Below are 27597 nucleotides of genomic sequence, written 5' to 3'. Positions count from 1 at the left end.
GTTTGATCAATAGAAATATATGAGATATTGTATTTTATTGATGTGATTGTATTGAAATACGTGTTTTATTGGTGTTATTATATTGAGATACGTGTTTTGTTGATGTGGTTGTGTTGAGATTTTATGTTTTGATGTAGTATTGTTGTGGACAACATGGAGACATGAAATATTGTTGGTCTCTATGTTGAGTAGGGATGGATAATGTATATGAATTTGTGTTTTGTTAATGTAATTATATTGAGAGACGTGTTTAACTTGATTTTTTGTGTAATAGATGTGGGATCCATTATTTTTTTGTTGGACCATTAAAAATAATCCATTATGATTGCTCTAATGGGTTAAAATATTTGATGAAAACAATTTGGTAATGAAATGTGTCTTTACTATATGGACACTGTCAATTATTTTGAACTGACAAAAACAAATACCAATGTATTTGCTGTCCTAAGGGTATTTTATAGACAAATTCTTAAAAGATACTATTCTAGATACTTTCTCACTTTAATACAAATATCTTGGGTTCTTCATTTTTTTTTTCCTTCTCTCTATTTCTGGTTCTAATGCAAATGTCCTAACAACGACTCGAGCATTAGCGCTAACAAGTGTGTAGTTGTTAAATTCTATCAGTTGACAGTGCACTGCCCAGGCTATCGTGACCCTTTTGGGCATCGCTCAAGACTCTCGTGGGTTTCTGCTCAGTTTGGCTAAGACTTTTGTGGGTATAGTTGTCAATTTGTTTGGGCCTATCAGATTCAATTAAGACTCTCGTGGGTTTAACATTGTCGATTGAGACTTTCATGAGCTTTGTAGATAGACGATTTTTGTCCCATACAGACAGTTATCACAATAATTCGATAGGAAATCATTGTAGTTTTTCGGTGATATATTTAATTGTTTCCAAATTATAACGGTTACTTGAGCATTAATGCTAGAAAGTATGGGTCATTAAATTTGATTTGTTAACAACTATGACAGTTGTATCCATAACACAAAGCCAAAAATCCCGGGTGGATAAATTTGGTTCGTTAATTAAAAATTATATTTCTAGTTGGTTAGTTGGATATCATTGTACGTTTAATATAACCAATTTTATTTGTCTCTAATCCACGGCACTTACATAATAACAAATTATTGTAATTTACTACTAATTTATTTATTTTTGCTATAAAACAAATTGATTAAGAAGGATGGAGAACGATGGAACCTTCTTAGCCCCATCAAATACCGTCGGATCTAAGAATTTCACTCTCGATGTTCATCTATGAAAACACTATAATGATTTTTATAGACTTAAAAGGATGGATGGTCCACTTTTTTTATTCATGAGAGTGCATCTTAGTAATTTCTGACAACCACACCCAGACGGGATAGAGAAAGTGAGAGAAAAGGAGAGAAAGGTCAAATCGGAGTGGCCAAGGGTTGGGTTGGTTGTCTTGTTTTTATATTCTGTGGGGGTGATGCTGAGGCTGTTATTAACAATAGTGTTTCGGGGAGACCTGATAAGCTCAAGCTAAGGTAGAACCAATATTTTACTGCACCAACCAGAAGCCCCAAATCCGAAGCTTAAGAGGAAGAAGACAAAGGTTGTTTCACTCCTCTCTCTCTCACCTGATCTTGTACTCACTTTGTCTATGGATCCGTTCGATTTGGTTCGAAAAGGTATATCTGGACATGAATTATCTCTCTTTGTTTGCATATCTTCACTTTCTCCTCTGTTTCTCGATATCTCTCTTGGTTTATTGTTCGTTGTGGTCTTTGAATTATTGAGATCTCTGAGCTTCGATTACGCCGATCCTTTGACGGTGTGCTATGTTTGGATTGTAGTTTGTGTACAAGCTCGATTTGATTAGATTTTCTTTCAAAGCTTCTGTTTTTTTTTTCTTCCTGTTTTTGCGGTAAATTTTGAGTCAGTGAGACGCACGCGGATTTCCACAGTTGTTTTCAAGAATTGAACCAGTTGACCTCTAGTTTGCACAACTGCAACTACTCTACCACTAGACCACATGTTCCCTGGTGTATGTTGACCGCATGTTCCCTGGTGTACGTTGGTTTACTGAAATTGCAGTTTACGCTGAATTGAGTTCATTTCATATGGATATCATATACCCAATTTAAAATTTCATCATTTACTTTTCTTAGAAATTAGAATTTATGACAGTGTAGTCGAATGTATAAATGCTCATTGTTTGTTTTATGTGCATAATTGAAGGCTGAAATATAACTGAAATAGTTGTGTAGAAAGAGTTTGTTAAGAAATGGCAGTTTTGGAGGTTAATACCATTCAATATATGGTTATTGATTTTGTCTGTGGCTAAGAGTGTTCTATTTGCATGTGGATCAGCTATCAAGTGTAAAGCATTTCTCGTCAGCTTGACTAATTAGAATAATCAGATGTTGCTCTTTTCCTCAGGTTTTGGGTGAAGCATACTGGAATTCGGATTATTCTCTGTCTCGAGAGCTTTTTATGCATGTAAAATCTTTCTGCCACCATTTATTTAAAGAATGAGCTTATACAAGAAAGGGACCCAAGCAATCGATATGAAAATAAGTGCGTCAAACAAGGCAACAACCTTGAATGCAAATGCTGCAGAGTTCGTTCCATTTTCCCTCAGGTCGCCTACAGCTCCACCTGGAAGCACCAGCACCACAGATGGTACCGCTAGGTTTGCTGCTACTGGAAGTATTGGGAAATCAGTGCTTCATAGATCGGAATCATCTGTTTCAAACAATTCTGATGAAGAGGCCCATCAATATTGGCATTGCCAGCTCCCAGATGACATTACCCCTGATTTTAAGGTTATGAGCGAGGATGAATCTCAAGGTCTTGGGGGCCTTTCTTTGGCGGGCTTATCGTTGCATGATGGCAGTGAAGCATCAAGGTTTCCAGCTTCTACAGGCAGTGGATATGTGTTGAATGGGCAGCCGGAATTGTACCCACGTGTAAGTGGTAACATTTTTACTGAAAAGATGAATTATTCAGCTGCATCCTATGTGGAAGATGATCCAAGCTCGGCAAGCTTTCTGCAGTTGCCAGGTAAGCCTTGGGACAAGAAAATTGTGAACAACGATCAGCTTCTTGGAAATGGAAGAGATGGGCATCCTTACAACGGGAATTCTAGACATAGTTTCATGAACGAAATGTTCACTGAGCATGGAATGGTAGACAATACTGACATGAACCCCTTGGAGTTCTTGGCTGCACAATTCCCTGGATTTGCTGCTGAAAGCCTTGCAGAAGTTTATTTTGCTAATGGCTGCAACTTCAACTCTACGGTGGAGATGCTCACTCAGCTTGAGGTATTATCTTTTTCATCCAATTAGTTTACTGTTTTGAAGAGTATACGATAGAGGAGAGAAGTGCTTGAGAAGAAGTGATTATAAACCGCTCGAACGGCTGAACTGATAAAGTTTTGTGGATTGGTTCACTGGGAGATGAAATGGAATACTTCTTGAATTGTGAAATCTCTGGAATGTTGCTGTTTTATCGCGTTCGGCATTTTTGCTTTTGAAGGGAAACAATTGAACATATACTAAGGAATTTACGGGATATTTATTCTTTATTATTTTAAGGTGCCAATCAAAGCATGGGAATTTGGAATCAATCATATTGCTAAGCATCCTAAAATTTTCCATAAACGCAATGGGTTATTGACGATTCTGTTGAATTGGATGCTAATTTTGGAGAGCCTTCTCTTGCCTTCTTTTGGCAGGGAAGAGCTGGCTGACTGGCTCCCTTTAGAAGCTCTGAGGTGACTCAATGCGATTGGAGTCTTATGTAGCCTTGACTTCTAAATTAGTGTGGTGTGGTATTGGTGGTCAGTGATTTTTATGTAGGATCTTTTCTCCTCTGTTGAATCTGGATTGACTTTATTTTACTTTAGTTTGAGGATTACATTGTTTTACTTGTGTATTTCATGGTTTTAATGTAGTTTGACCAGTTCCTAAAGGCCAATAATTTTTTGTATTCATGAGGCAGCACGGCTTATGGACCTTTTTTGTATTTAGTTTGTAGATCTTCTCTTGTCGTCGAATCTCATATGGGCAATGTGTTTGAATTTTCTTCTTTTTTTATTTTCGCCTTCCTTTTTCCATATCCAGGGCATTTCATTCTTTGTTTTCTTTTCATGTAGCTCCAAGTTGATGTTGGTTTCAGTCAGAATATTAACTCAAAGGCCCTGTCAGCACCCAATCTCAGTGCCGGAGATGATCTTCTACAAAATAGCAATCCATATAGATCTTCGGACAAGGAAAACATGCTTTCATTCAGGTCTTGTTCCTCTGTTCAGAGTAGGGATTCAGTAGATTTTGCTTCAGCTGTCAGGAAATTGGCATCTCAAGATTCTATATGGAAATATGAAGGGAATGGTGCGGTTAATTCTACTGTTGGCTCAAGCAGAAGTTCTAATGTTTCGGCAAGTGCTTGCAGTAGTGGGCAGGGAAGAAGCATTTATGCTGATAGGTTGCGAATTCGTGGTTCAGCTCGAGTGCCCCCGGTGTGGCTTGAAACTGGGGACAGAGTGGGTAATATTCGTCCATCAATGAACTCACTTTGTTTATTTGCCTTTTGATTTTTGGGAAAATGCCTTCTGTATATGCGTTGACATTGTTGAGATGGCAGCAAATTTATATTCTGAAGTGCGGGAAGAAGCTCGTGACCATGCACGTTTACGCAATGTATATTTTGAACAGGTTTGTGCTATGAATGGATTACAATTATGATATAAATTTCTTCTTTTTTGCTTTCTCATCATATATTCTGTTGATGTACAACCTTTTTTTCGGTTTATTGCTAGAATAAATGGGTTTGGTCCTTCGTAAAAAGTTGCAAGACTTCCAAATAAAACTTCAAGTTCACTGTGCTTTCTGATAGTTCTACTGTAGTACAGTCACAACTCACGTAAAATTATTCTGAATCTGCCTTATTAAGGTGGTTTTTTTCCCTTCAAAAAGTATATTTTAGACCATCTTTTTGCAATTGATCATAATTTAATTAGAGATCCAGCGGTCTTTGACCTTTTTTTTATTCATACCATGTAGTTCTAAGTTATTTATATCATTGACTGCAGTATGCAGTACTATTCAGTCTATTCTTTGTTCTAATATTTTATCCAAAATATTTTATAATTTACTCCGTGTTTGTGGGTTCAAGAACTTTTATCATTCATGAGTTGATCAATAAATTCATTGGGCTGGCCACTGGGTCTTCAGCCAATCAGGAGGTTAAAACCCAAGCTCACAACCTTGGAACAGACTCAGTCTTGTTTCAAAAACGTACTCTACTCTGATTATATGTACGGGTCAAAACATGTTGGATGAGCATGTATTTCAATGAGCTGTGGCATTTTGAAATAAGGCCATCGTGCCAACCATTTAGTAGAAGATATTTTTGAACTTTGAATCTGTAGTGACAAGACTAGCTATGAATGACTATGCTCCAGTCTTAGTATTTTCTTACTGTTTTTGAGTCTTGAGATTGCTTTTATTAACTTCTCTATTTTAACTGAGTAGCACTTGCATCTTTAAAATAGGCACGACAAGCATACCTCATTGGCAACAAGGCCCTAGCAAAGGAATTGAGCGCAAAAGGACAGTTGCACAATGCATATATGAAGGAAGCTCATGGAAAAGCTCAGGAATCAATTTATCGTCAGAGGTTTGTCACATCTGCCTGCTACTGTGTGGTAATGTGGTATTGGGCACGACGTGCTGTCGGTACTGATACATCAGGCCTCTTGATTAAATGGTTTCTTATCCCTTTCCTCTTAATTTTCATCTTTAGGAGGGAGGGAGGCATTTAATTCATTGAGTGCTTTTATGTTTCTGGACCGTCTCTCTCTTCTCTTGTCTCTGCATCCACTTATAACATCCTCTATTTTGTTTTTGTTTTGGTAGAATTTTTCATTGGTTATGAATTATAATTACATAAGCTGGATCTTGAATCCAACACATCCATATTCCCTATCCCTTTTCACTTATTATAGCATTTGCTTTCTCTGGTACAGGTATAATGAGACGAGAATAATATGGCTAGGAGTTTACTTTGTGATATAGCTTATAATAATATAGATGTGTCAATCTTTGATTATTTGTCCTTCCACTTTCTGCATCTTTAGATGCTATTATCATCTGTTACTTGTTTTGGCTGTGTTAAGTTGTGTTGAGTGTGTGGCTGGATATATTTCCTTCAGCCATGTGTCTCTTGCACGAGGGATGAGATGACAATGGAGTGGTGGTGGTTGACTGATTTCCCATTTGGGCAGGTATACCTCATTTTGGTAAAGCTAAGCGGTGGAATTTTGAGCTCTTACTGTTCTTCATATATTTCAGGAACCCTGTTGGCCCAGAGATGCAGGGTAACGGGAGAGGGGATGAGCAAATTATAGACCTGCATGGGCTGCATGTAAATGAAGCCATACATGTCCTAAAGCATGAACTGAGTGTGCTGCGAAGCACAGCTCGTGCAGCAGATAAGCGTTTACAGGCTTATATATGTGTTGGGACTGGCCACCACACTAGGGGTTCCCGCACACCGGCAAGACTTCCCATTGCTGTACAGGGTTATCTGCTTGAAGAAGAGTGCCTTGACTTCTCTGAACCACAGCCAGGGCTGCTTCGTGTTGTGATATATTGAGCCAGAAGAAAGCCGTGGGAGCAAACACCCATCGAGTCATTGTCATCAAAATCATTCTTGTACCTATGTACATGGAAGAGAAGTAGGTTTAAATCTAAAAATTGGAGGAAAAAAAAAGAGAAAAGGAAAGTAGAAAGAAAGGAAGCAGAAGTGTAACTTTAAGGTGTAAATGGGTGACAGCAGCATTACATTTTGATAGCCATCAGGGAGTCTACATCAGCAATCTTTTGCACCTTTTTTCATTTTGTTAATTTTTGTACCTTAGTTTTCTTTTCTTCGTTACTATACTTTTTTTTTTCTTTCATTCAGATGTAACTGACAGAATTGAATTACATGATAGTGTAATTCATCAAGTTCAACTCATGCATGAAGAAATGCCCTGGTGTACTTTAGTTATCGACTTCTTGGGGGCACATGAACAGGTTGTATGGAAGGATTGTAGTTAGGGGTGGCAAAAAAAATCAGTTACAGGTCGGATAACATGTGTTTACGAAATATTTACTTGTTTCGATCTTAACTTGGATTGGATTTTGAAAGTACTTATTTGATCAAAATCGGATTGGTTTAATTCTGGACAAGTAAAACGGACAATAACTTAATCCGAGTAGGGTCTGGAGAAGTAAATCAGACAAAATATCTGTGTACCTAGATTTTAGATATATAATTTATGTTCAAACTTGATTTAATCTGGGTTGGATAAATTTAGTCATTCGGATCGGACAGAGTTTTGTTACCTCTAATCCTAATTGGGGTTGACAAAGGACTTTTTTGCCAAATAAATTGCTCTAACTCGCGACGCTGAGTAAATCTTGGACAGGCTTGGGCTCTCAATCTGGCCCATTTACCCAATTTGACAGCCTAATATGATAATATCGACGAGCGCTCCCCCGCTTTAGTTTGAGCTTTAGTTTCTTTGTTGGGCTAGTTTTTTTTCCTTGCTTTGCGGCTTGGGTAGCTTTAGTGATACCTCAATTTTTTATAAAGTCACACCTCAGTTTTTTTAAAGACATCCCAATCTAAGTTGATCGTTCCTTATAAAAATCGGTTGACTGAGTTCTTTTAGAAAAAACCGGGGTATGACTAAAACTACCATTGCGGCTTCGCCAATGGAAAAATCAAATCAAATGGGCCCTACTTGGGCCATATTAGGCCCATAACAAAATCAGAAATGTGCCATAAGTAGGACTGTAGCAGTCGCAGATTCTTCGACTTCGAAAAGTTTGAAGTTTGGAGGGAAGCCCCAAACCGAGCAATGCGAGCAAGCGATGCACTTGCAACCCAACGCCATCCTCTCTATCTCTTCTCCTCCCAGAACTCTATACCCAATCACTCGGCTTTATCAATTCAATTTCCTCCCTCTCTCCAAAGTCATCTCTCACTCTCACTGCTTTTTTTCTTCATCATCTTCACCTCACTCCTCTCACTGGTTCTCTCTTCTGCGAACGGCCATCTCCACCTCCAACCCGTCTCTCGGAAAATGCATACACGCGCAAATCATAAGATCCGGCGAAAACCCAGATCGGTTTTTGACCAACAATCTCATCGCTATGTATTCAAAATGTGGGTCTATCTCCTTAGCACGCCATCTGTTCGATAGAACTCCTGACCGGGACCTAGTTACTTGGAATTCTGTTTTAGTTGCCTACGCACAGTCTGTGGACGCTGATTTAGAGAATGTTAGGGAAGGTTTTCATCTTTTTCGACTTCTTCGAAAGTCTGTTGTTTCGGTTTCTAAACTGACCCTTGCTCCCCTGTTGAAGCTATGCTTGCTTTCTGGATATGTTTGGGCTTCAGAGGCAGTTCATGGATATGGGCTGAAGATTGGTTTGACTTGGGATGCGTTTGTTTCAGGGGCTCTTGTTAATACATATTCGAAGTTTGGGCGAATTAGGGAGGCTCGGGTTTTGTTCGATGGGATGCTGGAAAGAGATGTGGTGTTGTGGAATGTAATGCTAAAGGCATATGTGGAGATGGGTTTTGAGGTAGAGGCACTCCATTTATTCTCAGAGTTCCATCGAAGTGGATTGTCTCCTGATGCGGTTAGTGTGCGAAGTGTTCTCAGTGGGATTAATGATGTTGGTTCTGATATAGGCAAGAGGCACAAGGAGCAGGTTCAAGCCTATGCAACTAAGTTATTTGCTTACAATGATGGTTCAAATGTGATTATGTGGAATAAAACTTTGTCTGAGTTCATCCAAATTGGTGACATTTGGAGTGCTGTTGAGTGCTTTAGGAAGATGATCATACCAAATGTAGAATATGACAATGTGACATTAGTTGTTACTTTGTCTGCTGCTTCAGGTATAAATGAGTTACCATTCACGCAGCAAATTCATGGCCTGGCTTTGAAATCAGGTTTTGATACAGATGTTTCAGTTGCAAATAGTCTTATCAATGTGTACTCAAAAATGGGTTTCACCTCATTGGCACAAAAAGTGTTTGCTAACATGAGAGATATGGATTTAATTTCTTGGAATACAATTATGTCAGGTTGTGCTCAGGGTGGATTGGAAAAAGAGTCACTGACTCTGTTTATTGATCTATTGCGGATTGGACTAAGACCAGATCATTTCACATTGGCAAGTGTTCTCAGGGCTTGCTCCTCATATACGGAAGGCTTGCATCTCTGTAGCCAGATTCATGTTCATGCAATAAAAAATGGTACCATTGCTGATGGCTTTGTATTGACTGCTCTTATTGAAGTTTATTCAAAGGGTGGAAAAACAGCAGAGGCAGAGTTTCTTTTTGTAAATAAAGATCAATTTGATTTGGCTACCTGGAACACTATGATGTCTGGCCTCATATCCAGTAATGATAGCCCAAAAGCATTGAAACTCTTCGGTTTGATACATGAAAGTGGAGAGAGGTCAGATCAGATAACGTTAGCAACTGCAGCAAAAGCATGTGGTTGCTTGGCTTGGTTGGAACAAGGGAAGCAAATCCATGCTTATGCAATAAAATTTGGTTTTGACAAAGATTTGTGTGTCAGCAGTGGTATTCTTGACATGTATGCCAAATGTGGGGATATGGTGGATGCACACTTAGTGTTCAGTGATATCCCTGCTCCAGATGATGTGGCATGGACAACTATGATCTCAGGATGTGTTCAAAACGGAAATGAAGAGCATGCTCTGTCTGTATATCATAAGATGAGGTTGTCTGGGATCCCACCAGATGAATATACCTTTGCCACTTTAATTAAAGCTAGCTCTTGCCTGACAGCACTGGAACAAGGGAGACAAATTCATGCAGATGTCATCAAACTGGCTTGTGCTTCTGATCCTTTTGTCGGAACTTCTCTTATTGACATGTATGCTAAATGTGGAAACATAGATGATGCTTATTGTTTATTTAGAAGAATGAATGTACGGAATATTGCCTTGTGGAATGCCATGATGGTCGGTCTAGCTCAACATGGGAATGGCGAAGAAGCACTTAACCTTTTTAAAGTCATGAACTCTAATGGTATTGCACCCGATAGAGTTACATTTATTGGAGTACTTTCTGCTTGTAGCCATTCCGGCTTAATTTCTGAAGCTTATAAGTATTTTCATTCAATGCAACAAGATTATGCTATTGAGCCTGAGATTGAGCATTACTCATGTTTGGTTGATGCACTTGGTCGTGCTGGCCGTGTACAACAAGCGAAGAAATTGATTACATCAATGCCTTTTGAAGCTTCTGCTTCTATGTATAGAGCCTTGCTTGGTGCCTGTAAGGTTCAGGGGGACACACACACTGGCAAATGGCTGGCTGAGCAGCTTTTGGCCTTGGAGCCCTCTGATTCAGCAGCTCATGTTCTTCTGTCCAACATATATGCCGCTGCAAACCAATGGGACGATGTAACCAGTGCTAGAAGAACAATGAAGCAGCAGAATGTAAAGAAGGATCCAGGGTTCAGTTGGATTGATGTGAAGAACAGGATGCATTTGTTTGTGGTGGATGATAAATCCCATCCAGAGTCTGATTTAATATACGATAAGATAGAGGACTTGATAGAAAGAATCAAACAAGAAGGATATGTCCCTGATAAAGATTTCGTGCTGCTTGATTTGGAAGAAGAGGAAAAAGAGCGCTCTCTATACTACCATAGCGAGAAGTTAGCAATAGCTTACGGACTCCTAAAAACACCCCCATCCACCACAATTAGAGTGATAAAGAACCTCCGCACTTGTGGGGACTGTCACAGTGCAATCAAATACATATCAAGGGTCTCTCAACGAGAGATTGTGTTGAGAGACGCAAATCGCTTCCATCGTTTTAAGGATGGAATATGTTCTTGTGGTGATTACTGGTAATAATAGCATAAATCAATCATTTCTTGAAGATTCTCTCCGTTTGAAGTTATTTTTGTTTTACTAGGGATGTTAAGCATATTATCAGATCAGTATGCCATCTATTTCTTATTGCTTTTCTTCGTCAGTTAATCCTCTGGAAAGAATGTTCTCTTTTCCCAGATTGCTTGCTATGCAGGTGGCTTTTTCCCAGTTAGAGAGTGTTTTCTGTTCTCTGGACTGTTGGGTTGAATCATGCAGGCTCGAAGCATGTTCTTGATTGTGACGAAGGGGTGTCGTCCCTCATTCCCTTGTGCCGCATACTGGTACTCACAAATGATGAGAACTCTTGCCCAGTTTTGGTACATCAACTTGAGCTTTTTTACTTTTCCTCTAAAGCAAAATCACTGATATTTGAAGGAAAATATACATACATATATATATATTTTCTTTTTTTAAGGAACATATACGTTCTCTGGATTCATGAATTACAGTAATCAGCGATTGGTACATTTTTTGAAAAATAAATGTTTATATGATTTGAAAGGCTTTATCATATCATAATTGAAGACTGTATTTACCTTACAAGACTGTATTGCTCTTTTCCTTACAAAGGATGTATTTGGTAATAAAGTCATTTTGCCGTTTGCACAAGGTTTGTGGGGTCCAACCGAAGGGACACCTGTTCAAATCTAATTGGTCAGTGTCCTCACGCACCAAACTGCGTGTGGAATTAATACAATCTACACCCACAACAAACCACCGTTTTAGTTCAGAAACCCAAGTACCTCAAAGACCTCGTCTTTCTTCTGCTGTCCCTAATAGGTCCAAACTCAACTAGGAAAACTAAAAAAGCCATGATTCTGAGACAAAAGACCCCAAAAAAATAGTTAACCCAACGAAAATAAGGAAAACTATTTACTGGGCACTGTGTGAGTCGAGAGCATTCATTCCTTCATTCATGCCTTCAACGTTTCCTCTGTTGTTCTCTCTTAAAGAAGCGAGAACACAAAAATTTTCACCCAATTCTTGCCAATAAGACCTAAAACCCAACTGGGTTGTTGATTTAGGGTTTTTTTTCTTCACGTTTGTTGTGTGTGCTTCAGTCCCGGCAATTCTGCATTCGGGAAACTGATTGTATTGTTTTTATATTATTTATTAAGCATGGATTCTCCAATGCAAGAGTATAATCCCCTTAAACGAAGCTTTGATGTGATGAATTCAAGCTTGGAGGGTACTGACTTTGGTGCTTTGGATGATAAAGAACCATCTTGCAGCAATCCCAAGGAATTCATACCCAGAAGGTTTGTTTAATGTGATTCTTTTACTGGGTTTGTTTGTTTTTCTTGTAGTGAACTTTGTTGGGTTTGATTTTGTTTTTTGTTTTGTGGGTTGTTGTAGATATCAATCGCAGATATACGAGGTTGCAAAGAGGAGGAACACCGTAGCAGTCCTGGATACTGGTTCCGGGAAAACCATGATAGCTGTAATGCTGATCAAGGACATTGGTCTAACTTTGAAGACCAATGGCCATAAAAAGTTAATTATTTTCTTGGCTCCTACGGTTCACCTTGTTAATCAGGTGTGTTCTGTAAAGACGTTATCTTTGCTGCTGTTATTATAATTTTTAAAATTTTTGTCATTGGCTATTATGGTGAAAGAGAATTACTTAATTATTTTCGTTATGGATTCATATAGCTTACGAAAAGGGATTAAAGTTTAGATTATGGTGCTGTGGTTGGTGATGTGATTGGATGTTGTTTATGTGAGCTTTTATATGTGATTGGATATTATGGTGAAAGAGAATCGTGTAGTGACCTGTGGATTGGATATTATGGTGAAAGAGAATCATGTAGTGACATGTTGCTTTTGTTAGCTTTTACATTTGATTGGATACTATGGTGAAAGCGAAACATGTAGCAGGCATGTTGCTTATGTTAGATTTTACATGTGATTGGATATTATGGTGAGAGAGAATCACGTAGCGGACTCTGCATTATTTCGTTAAAGATTCACATTATTTCAATTAAGGCTTGAAATCTTGAATGATGGTGGTAATGAGGATGATGTGATTGGATGTCGCTTATAATAGCTTTTTATGCCAAATTTTTTTTGTCCCTTCTTTTGTAATGTTACATTGTTACTGGACCTTTTTCATGAGAGCATAACTGGTTTGGTCATTTGTACATGCAGCAATTTGAGGTTATTAAACTTCATACAGATCTCGAGGTGGGGCAGTACTATGGTGCCTTGGGGGTTGATGAGTGGAATTTGAAGAGCTGGGAAAAGGAAAGCAGTGAGCATGATGTAAGTTTGTTGAATAGCTCATGCAATGACATACCGTATTATGAGCATATTTTCTCACATGTTAAGCCATATTGACATATTTACCTTGTGATGGTGCACTTATAGATGATATGCTCCTTTTGTTCATGTTCTTATAACTGATATGCTTTTGTTCATGTCCTTATAAATTGATAGCTTCCGAATTAATTTCATATTCTCTTTTTGATCTGATAGATACTGGTCATGACACCCCAGATTCTCTTGGATGCCTTGAGAAAGGCATTCTTGCGTATAGAGATGTTGCAATTAATGATAATTGACGAGTGTCATCGTGCTACAGGAAACCATCCCTATGCAAAAATAATGAAGGTTAATATAATCTATTTATAGAATCTTTCATGTGGTTGTACTTCATGTCATCTTTCCAATTATTCTTCCTTAACTTTATTTCTTTTGCGTGGTTAATATCTATACGTGTGATTATATTGATGAAGGAATTTTACCATAAATCAAGTAACAAGCCAAGGATTTTTGGGATGACTGCATCACCTGTTGTTAGAAGAGGTAAAACGTTGTACTAAACTTCCTTTCTGAAGAAATTGCCCTATTATTTAACTTGAGAGCGTGGACAATATTTTAGACTTACTGAATCAGATGCCTAGTATGAAAGTCAAGTGATTGATCTTAGAGTTGTTCACGACAGCTATTTTTGTAACAACAATAAGTCCCAGGGGTTTTTTTTTTTTTCACTGGAGTCTTGGTACCAAAGCTGACATCCTTTTTTTCCCCCTATCCAAATATAATATATCACGAGCTTCAAAGTGAAATCAACTATTTCATGGAGTCGCTGTGTCATTTAACTTACAATGTATGGAGTCGCGTGATCTGGAACAATTTGCTCTGGAATCAAAATTTCCCAGTCTATATTTGGATGACAACGCGTAGCATTAACGCCAACAAATTATTCCCTTGTGGTTGAATATTCGTTTAATATTCGTCTCATACCATGAGAGATAATTAATCCAACATAAGAAATCTGGCAATACATTGATGGGATATATTTATCATGGGATATATTATATCCTTAAAGATGCTCCCTATATGTAAACCTTGTGACATTGGCAATACATTGATGCTGTGTACCACTATAGACTTATTAGCAACATAGATGAAGTGCCATCTTCTTGAATGCATTTCTTAATGCGGCTTTGCACATCAGGTGTTTCATCCACCATGGATTGTGAGGATCAGATATCACAACTTGAAAGCATCTTAGATTCACAGGTAATGCTATTTTTTAATTGCGACAATCCTGCATTGATTATGGGCATGCAACTGCTGACGCATATATTTCTCGAACATCTATGTGCTGCTGTTGCAGATTTATACTGTTGAATGCAGGACAGAAGTAGACATATATATTCCATCTGCAAAGGAAAGTAGTATATTTTATGACCAAGCGAATTCTAGTTCAGATTTGAAAGAGAAGATTGAAGCCTCATGGTTCAAGGTACTACTGCATCCATAGTTGTCAAATTGTGAATAGCATCTATTGATATTCTATTTTTGACGTATCCTATCGCATCTATCATTGTATTTGACCTTTTAACGGTCAGTTTTTTTTTAAAAAAATTTCTATAGATATACACAAAAATATTTTGTTTGCAGTTATTGTACCGGGCAGCATTAAATAAGTGATACCATTTTGCGGTTTAAAGGCCAAAAGTCAAAAGACTTACGAGGGCCAAATCCTTTTAAATCTAAGAGAATCCTACATGATCTCCTTTGATGTTATTTCCAGTAAACACAGTTGTTTTAAGCAGTCTTTTGTATGTCTTTTTAGTTGGTTATCAGCCATTACTTTGGAAGTCCATGCTTTGGCCCTTTGTGGGTCTTTTTAAACTGGACATATGATCCCATCACATTCTGCCGGACTTCTCTTTACTCATTCTCCTCTGCTAAATGGAAACTCCTTGTCTCTCTCTGTCTGTCTCCACACAAGAAGTTCCCGTCTCCTCCGAGTCCAGTAGTTCTCTGGTGTCCTTTTCATTGGCAGTTGTAGCCTTGTTGGATGACACAGTTTTCTTCAGTCCTATCTCATGGGTCCAGAATACCCACCCCCATGTTCTCATCTGCCCTCACACAAGAGTCAAGACAACCCAGAAACAGGAGTTGCAAATTTGTCATGCCTGTGAAAGTTTTACCTTTGTTACTTCTGTTGGTTGGTCACAGCAGAAGGTAATTTGTTTTCTGTGTTTTTTGTGTTTCCATTTTGTTGCCATTCTTCATGCTGGTAGAAATAGCACACTTCAATGAATCTTGTGATTATTACTTATCAAAAAAAACAAATTCATTTTACGCAAGCCTATTGTACCATTCTTATCGTGTATCATACATCAAATATTGTACAATCATGACACCTTAAGTGCATCACGTAAATATATGCAAATCTATACTTGGGTATATGATTGCACTTTCAAACAAATTTACAATGTCAAGATGTGTAATGTGTTGCTAACAGTTGTGGGGATGCTCAAAATTTCTTTTTCTTTTTTTTCCCTAGTTTGATGCTTTATTGGTAAAATTGCGTGGATCATTGCAAAGTTCTTACAAATTTTGAATGTCAAGATGTGTCGCAAACAGTTGTGGGGATGCTAAAATTTTCTTTTGTTTCCAGTTTGATGCTTTATTGGTAAAATTGCATGGATCATTACGAAGTTCTTATAAAGACACTGATGATAAGCTCGAGAAACTCCGAAAGCAATTGTCCAATGGCCACAAAAAGATTTTGTATTGCCTTGACAATCTTGGTCTCATATGTGCTCAAGAGGTAAATCTTACTTTCACAATCCTTGTCTAAAGAGGGATAGAAGACTGCTGTTGTTAAAGAAGAAGAGGTGTAATTATTTTTCCTCTGATTTACAAATTCAAGGATATATTTTTGCTGACAAGGCATAGTGAAAGTGGATAGATTCTTTTGTTGGTATGAAGGGTCAAAGATATTTTGGCGACGATTACAACCATTACATACCGATGATATTTGTTTGTCTTCATCTTGAGAATAATAATCTATGTTTGAATTCTCCTATGCAGGAATCTTATCACTGTAAGCATGGATCTTAGAGAAAGGTTCATTGGGGTCTTTTAATATGTTATTTGATAAGTCAAGTCCCTAATTAAATTTGTACTCGTACTAGTTTTTTTGGAGGAAAGTCTTAGAAAAGGATCAGGAATGTTAACTTAAAATAACCTATAGATATGCATTTGGACACTCGCATTTGCTATCAGTGGATTAATTAATGAATGCTATTGAGAGAGTTCCATCATGTGGTCCTTCTAAAATGTTTTTTATTTATTTCTTTTATAGGCTGTCAAAATTTGCTTGGAGAATTTTCCCCATGCCAAAGAGGAATGTGAAGTGTACAGTGAGATCTCTTTGCAGTATAAATATTTTCTCGAGGATGTGTTATGCATAATTGGAAATTTTTTGCCGCAAGGTATGTTGTGTAGAAGCTTTTACTGTCCTGTGCCATGTTAATAAAATGTGTGCATTTGTTGGCAACTCCACTTTATAGTGGTTTGTTTTTCTTTTTAATATGTCAACAATTTCTATTGTCTCCATCATGTTGTTAGGTTTGTTGATAGGTCAATATCCGCATTGTTTGTGGTGCAGCTCTATGTTTTATCCACCGAGTGGAATCAACCAAGACAGATTCATACTTGGCTTATGTTTCAAGGTTCCATGTCATGTCTTAGTGTCTGAACATCTTGAAAGTTTTGCACTAGATTGTTGGTTTACCTTAACATGCATAGCTGTATTCATTCTATTGATATGGAATTTGTATTGTGAGCGAAATCGGTGGAAAGGTCTACTATTGCAAGTCATGGTTGAGTTTTTAAATGCCTTGTTGGTGAAGGCACATTACAGTAGCTTATTAAACCTGGATTGTTTGTGTTAAGGTTAGTCACTTTACCATTCAACCTAATAAGTTAACTTGTTGGGTTGAAGCATTTTACCTCATTTATATTGGATTGGGGCATTTCACATCATTTATACATATTCTAACACTCCCCTTCATGTGTGGGCTGGCAATCCGACGGCTTAACTCATGCTCAACAAACGAGGCCCAACACTAGGGCTACTCTCATAAAGGCCCACACTTGGGGCAACAACAAACACACACAAGGGTGCCCACTTGGGAGTTTGGGACAGCACAAATGGGGGTTTAAATTGCGGAAGTTAAGGTTTGAACCTAAGAGCTTATGCTCTGATACCATGTTAAGATTTGTTACTTTTTCATTCGACCCAATAAGTTAACTTGTTGGGTTGGGGTATTTCACATCATTTATACATATTATAACAGTTTGCATTGAAAAGTGATAAGTGTTTTGCCCACATTACGCGGAGTTTTTTTACCCCCTTCTTCTGGTGAAACTTGTATTAGTTGTTTCTGTCATTAGTGGTGGCCTCAGTTGAGCAATCTCTGTCTTTCTCACTTGTTTGATTATTACTGTGAATTCACCTGCACAGTCCTTCAGTGTTCTGTTTCTCATGCTAGAGTCGAATGGTAAGCAAAATGCTTCTCAATAAACTGGACCCAATCCACTAGTGGTTCCCATAAGTGATTAGTAACTGCAAATGCGATCTTGTGCTTCTTCGCCTTTGTATTCAAGTGAATTAAAGCAGCAAAGAAAATGAAGCATTTTGGTGTAGTCTTCCATTGTCCGTTTGTTTCTTATTTCAGATTTGGGTAGCGTTTGTCTTTTCTTGAAAGATGATTAGGAGCCTCATTGATAATTGAGTTGCTCTAGTTGGTGTGAGGCCAACTCAGGTATTTGCGTTTTTAATAGGATGTCCGATTTACGTTTTCTAGTGTACTTAATTACTGTGCACTTTTTGGTATTTTGAAGAACAGATGTGAAGTGATATTTGCCTGATTTTGTAATGTGTATGCATATACATGTGAAATATTCTTTTTTGTCTGTCAGAGTCATATCAGAAATGGTTTCATATGCTACCACTACATTTGGCTTTATATTTGAGTTTGATACATAACTTTTATATCCTTAATCTATCCTCAGGATACCAAGATCTCTTGGATTCTGGTGTTTACTTTTTAGATGCAGTGGATTCAGGCTGCGTAACTCCAAAACTGCACGAACTTCTTCAACTTTTCCAATCATTTGGGTAATAACACTACATATCTTCATTGATCAATCTACTTAAGTACTGTAGAAAGTTGACTTATGGTTATTCTTGTGGTTGCAGAGTCGATAGGCAAGTATTTTGCCTTATATTTGTTGAAAGAATCGTTGCAGCTAAAGTGATTGAAAGATTTGTGAAGAGAGTTACATGTTTAGCTCATTTGACAGTTTCATATATTACGGGAAGTAATACCTCAGCTGATGCACTGGCACCAAAAGCACAAAAAGACACGTTGGAATCATTTCGTTCTGGGAAGGTACCTTATCTGCTATATAGCAGGAGTGGCCTGTAGGGAGTTTTGTTCCAAACCCAATAATTATTGTGTATTCAATCTATGCAAGGTCAATCTATTATTTTCTACTGATGTGGTTGAGGAAGGTGTTGATATGCCAAACTGTTCTTGTGTAATACGTTTTGATCTACCCAAGACAGTTCGAAGCTATGTTCAATCCCGGGGACGAGCTCGGAAAAGGGATTCCCAATTTGTCGTGATGCTTGAGAGGTGATGTTCTTTCCATCTTGGACGTGTGTCTGTGTTTGGTAAATTGATTGGGTGATCATATAATTGTTGGACTAAAATTCTTTTCAAGTAATTTGAGTCTTCTTGTCATAGTATTCTCATGCTTGGTTAATCATGCCTATGATGTTGTAACTTGACTCAAGTTATGCATGTTTTTATAGGGGCAACATGAAACAAAGGAATCAACTATTTGATATTATCAGGAGTGAGTATTCAATGACAGAGACGGCCATAAAGAGAGATCCTGACACATGCGTCATGAAAGCATGTCATTTCAAGGAGATGGACATATATGTCGTCGATAAGACTGGAGCTTCTGTTACTGCAGATTCTAGTGTCAGCCTCTTACAAAAGTATTGCGAGAAGCTCCCTGGTGACAAGTAGGGACATATTCTCATAGTTAATTGTTCAACAATATGCTTAGTTGATCTGGCATTGGTCCTAATTGGCTACCGTGTGATTTAGGTACTACAAACCGAGGCCAAGTTTTGAGCTTTCATTTTCTGGAGGTTCTTGTGAGTGTACAATAAAACTACCTCCTAATGCAGCTTTTCAAACAATAGTAGGCCCAGCAAGTAGAAGTTCTCATGTGGCAAAGCAGCTAGCATGCTTGGATGCTTGTAAGAAGTTGCATCAAATAGGTGCTTTGGATGATCATCTTCTACCATCTATTGAAGAGCCATTAGAGCATGATCTCATGTCAAAAAGCAAAGGATCTGCTCCAGGTGCAGGTATGCATTTGAGGAGAACTACTGACATGCTTGGCACAAATACTATGACTACTTGCTATTATCATAATTGGTGATCCACCACTGCTGTTTTCAGAGGCTCTTTTTTGCCATTCTAATCTGATGTACTCAGGAGTAGGATTTGAGCCATGATGCACTTGACCATGGAATTGCGTCTCCCATTAGCTGTATTTTTTATGCTCAAAATTAATAATGATAATACAAAAAAATCATTTCACACTTGAAATTGCAATCTCACAATACCCTTGCTGTAGAGGGTGTCATTTGATCTTTCTGCACCGATGGTTGTTGCAAAAGGCTGGGTTTTCATAACTTTTATTTGTTTCAGACTGTTTCTTACTGTTGAAATCTAGTGGTCTTTTATTTGTTCTTCTGTGAGTTTTTGTATCTGATCTTTACCTTCTTCCCTTTAATTGTTCTTTTTGGTGCTTGAAGGAACAACCAAAAGGAAGGAATTACATGGGACTGTACCCATTCATGCACTATCTGGAAGTTGGGGGGAAAGTTCTGATGGTGCCACTTTTCATGCCTATAAAATAACATTTTCATGTAATGTTATCAGTGAGATTTATTCTGGATTTATGCTTCTGACTGAGTCTAAGCTTGCTGATGATGTTGGCAACATTGACTTGGAACTTCACTTGGTTGCAAAGAAGGTGAAATCTCATGTGTTTGCATGTGGGCCAGTGCATTTGAATGCAGAACAGGTATATATGTAATTTCTAGACTTTTTTTTTCCCTCTTTGTGGGAACCGCACTAATAAAGCCTTTGTTTTCTTCCTCCCCAAAATTGGGGAAAAACAGATGATGAGAGCAAGGTGCTTTCAGGAGTTTTTCTTTAATGGCTTGTTCGGGAGGCTGTTCATCAGTTCCAAATCTTCTGGAAAGCAGAGAGAATTTTTACTTCAGAAAGAAACAAATTCTTTATGGTGCACATCATACATGTATCTGCTTCTGCCGCTTGAAATGCTGGATGCTAGTCATGAATCTTGTGGACTAAATTGGAAAGGAGTAAATGCTTGCACTTCTGTGGTAGAATATTTGAAGAAAAAATCTTCCGTGGGTGCTGAGCATTGTAATGGTCACGGGGTAGATCCATCACCTTGTATAAATGGTTTGGCTGAAACTGATAACAAAGGTTTAATCCACTTTGCTAATAGTTTGGTTGACGTGAACAATGCCAACTGTATGGTCGTATTGGCTATTCATACTGGAAAAATCTATTCCGTTGTTGAGGTAATGAGTGAGACATCTGCTGAGAGTCCCTTTGATGGTAACACGGATGCCGACCCACCAGAGTATGCTTCGTATGCCGAGTATTTCAACAAAAAGTATGTTATCTGCGGTTCTGCTTATATTTTCTTCCTGTAGTATATTTTCCGTGCAGCAGTTATTTATAATGGATGTTTTGATATATAATGGATGCTTTGATCAGGTATGGGATTGTGCTGCGGCATCCTGGACAGCCTTTGTTGCGATTAAAGCAAAGTCATAATGCACATAACCTGCTTGTAGACTTCACTAGTAAAGGTTTGTTAATTTGCAAACTGAAAACCAGATAGGTGAATGACCCTTTCTTCATGGTTTCTCTCTCATGAAATTGGTTTTCCTCCATTTCATTCTGCCTCAGAAACTGAATCCCTTAGCCTCTGGTGGCAGTGAAGTTCTCCTGCAGCTTCCTACACTCTGCCACATCATCCAACACTTTTCATAACTCAATTCACATTATTTATCTAGACTAATATTCTAAGTAAATGAAATAAGCGTATTGGTTCATTTGTACACTTTTCAAATTGATTTAGCAATGCAGTCACATTTTATGCTCATCTGATGCTATATCTTTGTTGTAAATGAGCAGGTCCTTCGCAAGGTGTAAAGCAGCGATTTTATGTTCATATCCCACCTGAGCTACTCGTAACCATTGACATTTCAATAAGTGTGGTAAAATCACTTTACTTATTACCATCTGTGATGTACCGTCTGGAGACCCTTATGTTAGCCAATCAGCTTCGACAAGAAATCAGTTGTCGTTCTTGCGACTTTCGCATACCGAGTTCATTGGTTTGTCTCATCACTCAGTTAAATGGTTCATTTTGTTTGACCATAATCTTAGAAATCATCTATTATTTCAGTTAATCGGATTTAATTTTTATTCTTAGATTCTCGAAGCACTTACGACACTCAGATGTTGTGAAGACTTTTCTATGGAGCGACTGGAATTGCTTGGGGATTCGGTTTTAAAGTATGCTGTAAGCTGCCATCTCTACCTAAGATGTCCTGAGAAACATGAAGGCCAATTATCTGCTCGGCGGTCATTGGCTGTTTGTAATGCAACTCTTTATAAATTGGGAACGGATTGCAAATTGCAGGTATTCTGATCCTTGTATCTTCTAGCTTCGGTATTTTCATAAGCCAAATTTAATCTCACAGAAATTTATGCATAATCCATTCTCATTCTGTTGTATGCATGATTTCTATTCTTATGGTATTTATTTATAGAATTTATCTATATTTGTACTGGAATACAGTGATAGAAGTATAAAATTTGACCCATAATTCTTGAACATCTTTTCTCGGTTGATATGCTTGCATCCACATATGAGGTGTTGAATGCTAGTTAGAACTAACTATTACATTTTTAGTAATCTAGGAATACATAATTGTGGTAACTATTGAATTTAACGGTACGACCATCAAGTATTTTTGTGACATTTGATAAACTTGTCAAGATGCTGATTTGCCTTTCCAGTCTTCACTGAATGCAAATAGTTTATGTCTTAGGCATGGTGCTTTTGGTTATGCGTAATTGGTCGCTAACATTGCATCAATGGATATTATGCCCATGCACATATCAGTTAATAAATTCCTTTATTGTTCAAAAGAAATGACATTTCTGCATCTAATCTTATGAACTGTTGTGGTTTATCATTCAACGTGACAGGGATACATACGGGATAGTGCATTTGAACCCTGCCGCTGGATTGCCCCAGGACAGCGCTCTCTTCGTTCTGTTCCCTGTAAATGTGGAGTGGATACATTAGAAGTGCCGTTGGATTCAAAGTTTCAAACTGAAGACCCAAAAGTTGTGGTCGGGAAGTGCTGTGATATGGGTCACAGATGGATGGGCTCAAAAACCGTATCCGACTGTGTCGAAAGCCTCATAGGAGCATACTATGTAAGTGGCGGATTGGCTGGTGCTCTTCATCTCATGAAGTGGCTGGGTATGGACTCTGAACTTGAGCCATCGTTACTACTCGAAGCCATTAAAAGTGCATCCTTAAGATCTTACATTCCAAAAGTCGAGGAGATTAGCAGCCTAGAGTCAAAGCTTGGTTATAAATTTGCTGTTAAGTTTTTCTTGCAAGAGGCTATTACACATGCATCTGAGGAAGAACAAGGTGTTAACTATTGCTACCAGGTAACTTTTAAATGTTAATTACTAATACTTTTGCATCTACGTTGTTCTCTATTGCTCTTTTCTGCATATTTTCCGGCCTCCCTCTTTTTTGCTATCAAGTCTCTACTTTGGTTTTCTCAGCATACCATCAGTGTGCCTAGCCCCAAGTAGCAGGCCCACATATTGGGTCAGAATTGTGGCAATGCTACATCTGAAAATTTCACCAATGCCACTAGGCTACTCTTCCCAAGGTTGGATTTAGACCCAAAACCTCCTCAATGGCAAAACGAATGCCCAACAGTCAATAGCTGCTCCATTCTGCACGACAAAAGATTGAAGTATTGTTTACAAACAAAAGATAATGAGTTTCAACACGCTTTTAAACCATTTATGAAACCACCATCTGCTGCCTTATCAAAGATTTTTTTCCAACACATCCATACCTAGTATGAAAAGAAAAGGAGAAAAAAAACTCTCTTTGGTTTCCACTTGCTAACGAGTGAACAAATTTCTTAAGTCTTTATTTTTCCAATTGTGATACCAAACTCTTGTGGTGATTGAAGTTCTTAGTATACGGGGAGAAAATTGTTCCAAGTGTAGGCAGAATAATGATATTAGAATTTTTAGAAAAAAAAAATTGCACTTTGACTTTGATCTTTTGTGAATCCACGGTTACTTAGAGTTAAAATGTTCAGTAAAAGAAGGGGCCCCTTGCTGAAAATATGCTAGGTGAATAGTACCTTTGAATCCACAACATGTGCAATAATAGATGATGTTTTGCATAATCTCTTTTTAATTTCCTACAAAGGAACATGTGGCCTAGTGATAGAGTTGTAGGGTTGCAAGCTAGAGGTCACAGGTTCAATTCCTGGAAATAGCCTCTCCACATATTATGTAGAGTTAAGGCTTGCATATATCCTGCATATCCCCAAAATTGTGCTATGCAGTGCATGAGAGTTGTTTACTTTTACTCTCTTAACATCCTAATTTTTGCAGAGGCTTGAATTTCTTGGAGATTCTGTTTTGGACCTGCTTATTACCCGGTATCTCTATCAGAAACACGCAGAACTTGATCCTGGCGAGTTGACCGACTTGCGTTCAGCTTCTGTTAGTAATGAGAATTTCGCTCAAGTTGCTGTGAGACACAGCCTTTATGAGCATCTTCAACATTGTTCTACGTTACTATCAAGCCAAATAACTGAATATGTAAATTATCTTCATGATTCTCCATCTCTTGAAGGCCTAAAGGGTCCTAAGGTAAGATCTCGTGCAAGCCCAAATTATTATTGATTTTTCTTGCAGTTTTTTCATTTGGATAAAGCATCTAGCAAAGCTTGTGGCCAGACAAATTATGTCACTGCTGAACATATTTTTCATTTGGATAAAGTTATGTGGTTTGGTGCTTTGCGTATCATTTTTTTTCACTCTGCCCGTCGTGTTATTTGTTGTAGGCACTTGGTGACCTTGTGGAAAGTATTGCTGGGGCAATCTTGCTTGACGCCAAGATGAATATAGAGGAAGTTTGGGCAATATTTAAACCTTTACTATCTCCAATTGTAACCCTTGAGAAACTTGAGTTGCCCCCATGGCGTGAACTGAATGAATTGTGTGATTCACTTGGATATTTTGTGAAAGAAAATTGTACGAAAAAGGGGGAAACAGTGCATACTGAGCTCAGGCTACAGCTTGAAGATGCTCTTTTAGTTGGAGAGGGACACGACCGGACAAGAAAGGCTGCAAAAGGAAAAGCAGCTTCTTATTTGTTAAAGCAACTCAAGGTTTGTTAAGACTCTTAGACTGCTTGTATGCTATTATTTCTTATGCGTTTTTCTCATTGGTGAGCCATAATAATCAAAAGCAACAACTAAGTCTAAATCCCTTGAAAAGAAATTTCCCCAATCAATGATTAAACATTTATCTTTAGAAGCTCTGAGAAAGAAATTTGTAGCTGCACAGAAGTTTCTTCTAGCTTATTCTTTTCTTCGTTTTGTAGCTCCAAATGGTTTTTAATACTGGATCAAGGCACGGCCTTGTATATGTTTTTCCCAAAAGAATGTGTTATCCTCTCCCCTTTTTCATGTTGATTCTTGGTCTAAGTCGAGAGGTTACAAAAGCCATGCAAAATATTCGGAAAGAACCTATGACAATGAAATGCTTTTTCTCCTTTCCCGTTAATACTGTAGTGATGTCGGATGTCCACCACTAAACTATTGTGTAATACTATTTTCTCGAGAAGTGCTCATTTTTTATGCCAGACAATGGTGGAATTTAAGCAGTGAATAAATATTATGCCTAGAGTTTGATTGGTCTTGATCACATTTTGTTGACTGATCATGTTGCAATTGGAAATTTCATGGTGATATTTTCATGACTTGGTTATTACAGCTATTTAACACTTGTATTGAAACAGGTTAGAGGAATCTCCCGAGCTGATTCCAAGAGGAGGAACAAGGGTGCTGATGGTGCCATAGATATCAGCAGCGAACCAACCGAGGATGATTCTGTAGAACCTCCCGTGTCGAAAAAGCATAAGAAAACTGAAAGTCAACTGACTGTAGAGCCAAGTGGAGGTCCTACTGTGAACGGGACTTCTAAAAAAACCTCGAGCCCCAACACTCCAGGTCCACACCTTTAACTAACTCATTGTGTACATTTTACTGAAATTCTCATCTTATATTCGTTTGTTGGGCTTCAATGTTTTGACTCTATGTTTCTTAGTCTCCCTTCACTTTCTTTTGCTCAAACAGTCTTCTGTTCTTTTCCTTGGTGGTACGTACTTTAGAGATAGCCAACCCTCAAAACATTAAAATGAAGTAACATCGGATTCAGTGAAGCTTGTGGACTGGCAATGTTATAAGCCTGTAATAGTGTGAAGCTTGCGTTGTCATTTAATCTTTAGGTGGTTCATATGTTCTAGTATGATTTTCAGGTGGGAAGTTTCAATCGTCTAAACGAACGTGGGAAAAATTATTCCAGTCTTGTGCTACGATAGACTCTGAGATTTTTATATGATCAAACTCCCCTCTCCCCAGTTTTAGTTAGCCTTTTAGGTAGCAATCTTGGTCTAGATACGAATGCCATAAATATAGAAAACGGAGTTCCATGTTTGCTCACTTTTGCAAATCACCGTCAGAGAACAATGCATAAACACGATTAATCTGGTATCTGTATCTGCATTCTCATTGAGTTACCACTTACCATGTGACTAGTTCTTCGGGTGTACATGAATTTTTTGTTCTGATTCCTGCAAGTAATCTTTCCAGCTTTACATTTGAAAGTCCATTTCCTTGTTTGCTTTATTGAGATGTACATATAAAGCTAAAGGAAGAGCTGGGGTTATCGATTAATTGGAAAAGGGTTCTTGTTTACAGTTATTGCTTCAATCAATATGAAGAAAGGAGGACCAAGAACATCTCTCTTCGAAGTCTGCAAGAAAGTACAGTGGCCAGTTCCTGTATTTGACACAATCGAACACAAATCAAGGTTATAACTGAAACTGATTGAACAATATTTATGAACATTTTTTACTTATTGAAAGCATCCCACGACTTTTCTTATAGTAGGCTCAACTAATATGATGTTTTGCTGCACTAAAATCTTCTTCCCGCAGAACTCCCATTGAATTTGGCGAAGGCCCCGAGAAAAAGACGGGGTTTAGTAGCTTTGAATCAAAAGTGACTTTACATATACCGGGATTTGGTGTTGTTGAATGCATGGGAGAACCAAAGGCTGACAAGAAGAGTTCTTTCGACTCCGCTGCAATTTTCTTGCTTTATGAGCTCAAAAGGCTGGGCAAACTCATCATTGGTGAGCCATAATAATTCTCCCAGTCTCAGCTTATTATGATTTTTAACTTGGTAAATGAAAGGATGGGGATGATTTCCATAAGTCTACCATCCCCTTCATATTTCTCAGAGAACAATAATAGAATTAGAAGCTGGTTATTTGTAAATTGAACGGACTCAAATGGGTGGGTACCTATTGTAAATTATTGTGTTTTGAAAACCGGACTGGCCTTGTATGTGGTCCAATCAACAACATATGAACCGGTGAACTAAGGAACCGGCTGTTATTAGTACTATTTATATTTAAATAAAGATGTATTTAATAATTAACCATGTTGAACCCGATTTAAATCTTGTTTGAAGTTTTAAATTTTGAACCGATAAATTTTCCAATTCGATGACCGATTTGATTCTCAAAATCTTATTGCTGAATTGCTTGTCAGGTTTATGTAAAACATATAATAAACCCCACAAGAATCAAAAACAATAATCATTGAAAAAACATTTTTAATCTTCATCTACATCATATTTACTTTAATTAAAAAGATAATGAGTGTCCTAGATAAAAATGAAAAATCTGCATCAATTTAAAAAATTATATATACTTTAAGTTTAAAAAATTAAGTGAACAAGTGTAATCAATTATTACAAGTATCTTAGAACATCCGGTATCAATACTCTTGTCTGTATGTGCAACTCTGATCCAAAAGACCAAAATTTGTTTCCTCACTGTTCTTGGAATGTAGTTA

At 37.8% G+C, this 27597-nt stretch overlaps 2 protein-coding genes across 2 annotated transcripts; both read left to right on the top strand.

The window, feature by feature from the left end:
• Positions 1–1383: 1383 nt before the first annotated feature.
• LOC120006058 (pentatricopeptide repeat-containing protein At4g33170) lies at positions 1384–10957 on the top strand. The gene is made up of 8 exons (XM_038855933.1): positions 1384–1659; positions 2411–3297; positions 4131–4521; positions 4619–4689; positions 5529–5653; positions 6328–6625; positions 6710–6783; positions 7815–10957. The coding sequence occupies exons 2-8, from the start codon at positions 2503–2505 to the stop codon at positions 10927–10929; spliced, it is 4869 nt and encodes a 1622-aa protein (XP_038711861.1). The 5' UTR covers positions 1384–1659; positions 2411–2502; the 3' UTR covers positions 10930–10957.
• A 59-nt stretch (positions 10958–11016) lies between these two features.
• On the top strand, positions 11017–27179 carry LOC120005516 (endoribonuclease Dicer homolog 3). Its single transcript, XM_038855181.1, has 26 exons — positions 11017–11267; positions 12069–12209; positions 12307–12487; positions 13099–13212; positions 13426–13560; positions 13686–13755; positions 14411–14475; positions 14573–14701; positions 15869–16021; positions 16559–16688; positions 18274–18379; positions 18461–18653; positions 18739–18899; positions 19079–19297; positions 19383–19648; positions 20102–20373; positions 20471–20997; positions 21102–21196; positions 21525–21727; positions 21826–22035; positions 22608–23084; positions 24060–24320; positions 24515–24841; positions 25474–25684; positions 26435–26546; positions 26674–27179. The coding sequence occupies exons 1-26, from the start codon at positions 11161–11163 to the stop codon at positions 26879–26881; spliced, it is 5073 nt and encodes a 1690-aa protein (XP_038711109.1). The 5' UTR covers positions 11017–11160; the 3' UTR covers positions 26882–27179.
• The last annotated feature ends 418 nt before the right edge of the window (positions 27180–27597 follow it).

This window comes from Tripterygium wilfordii, chromosome 9, assembly GCF_013401445.1.
Source record: "Tripterygium wilfordii isolate XIE 37 chromosome 9, ASM1340144v1, whole genome shotgun sequence".
Classification (NCBI taxonomy): Eukaryota; Viridiplantae; Streptophyta; class Magnoliopsida; order Celastrales; family Celastraceae; genus Tripterygium; species Tripterygium wilfordii.
This window is presented reverse-complemented; position numbering and strand designations above follow the sequence as displayed.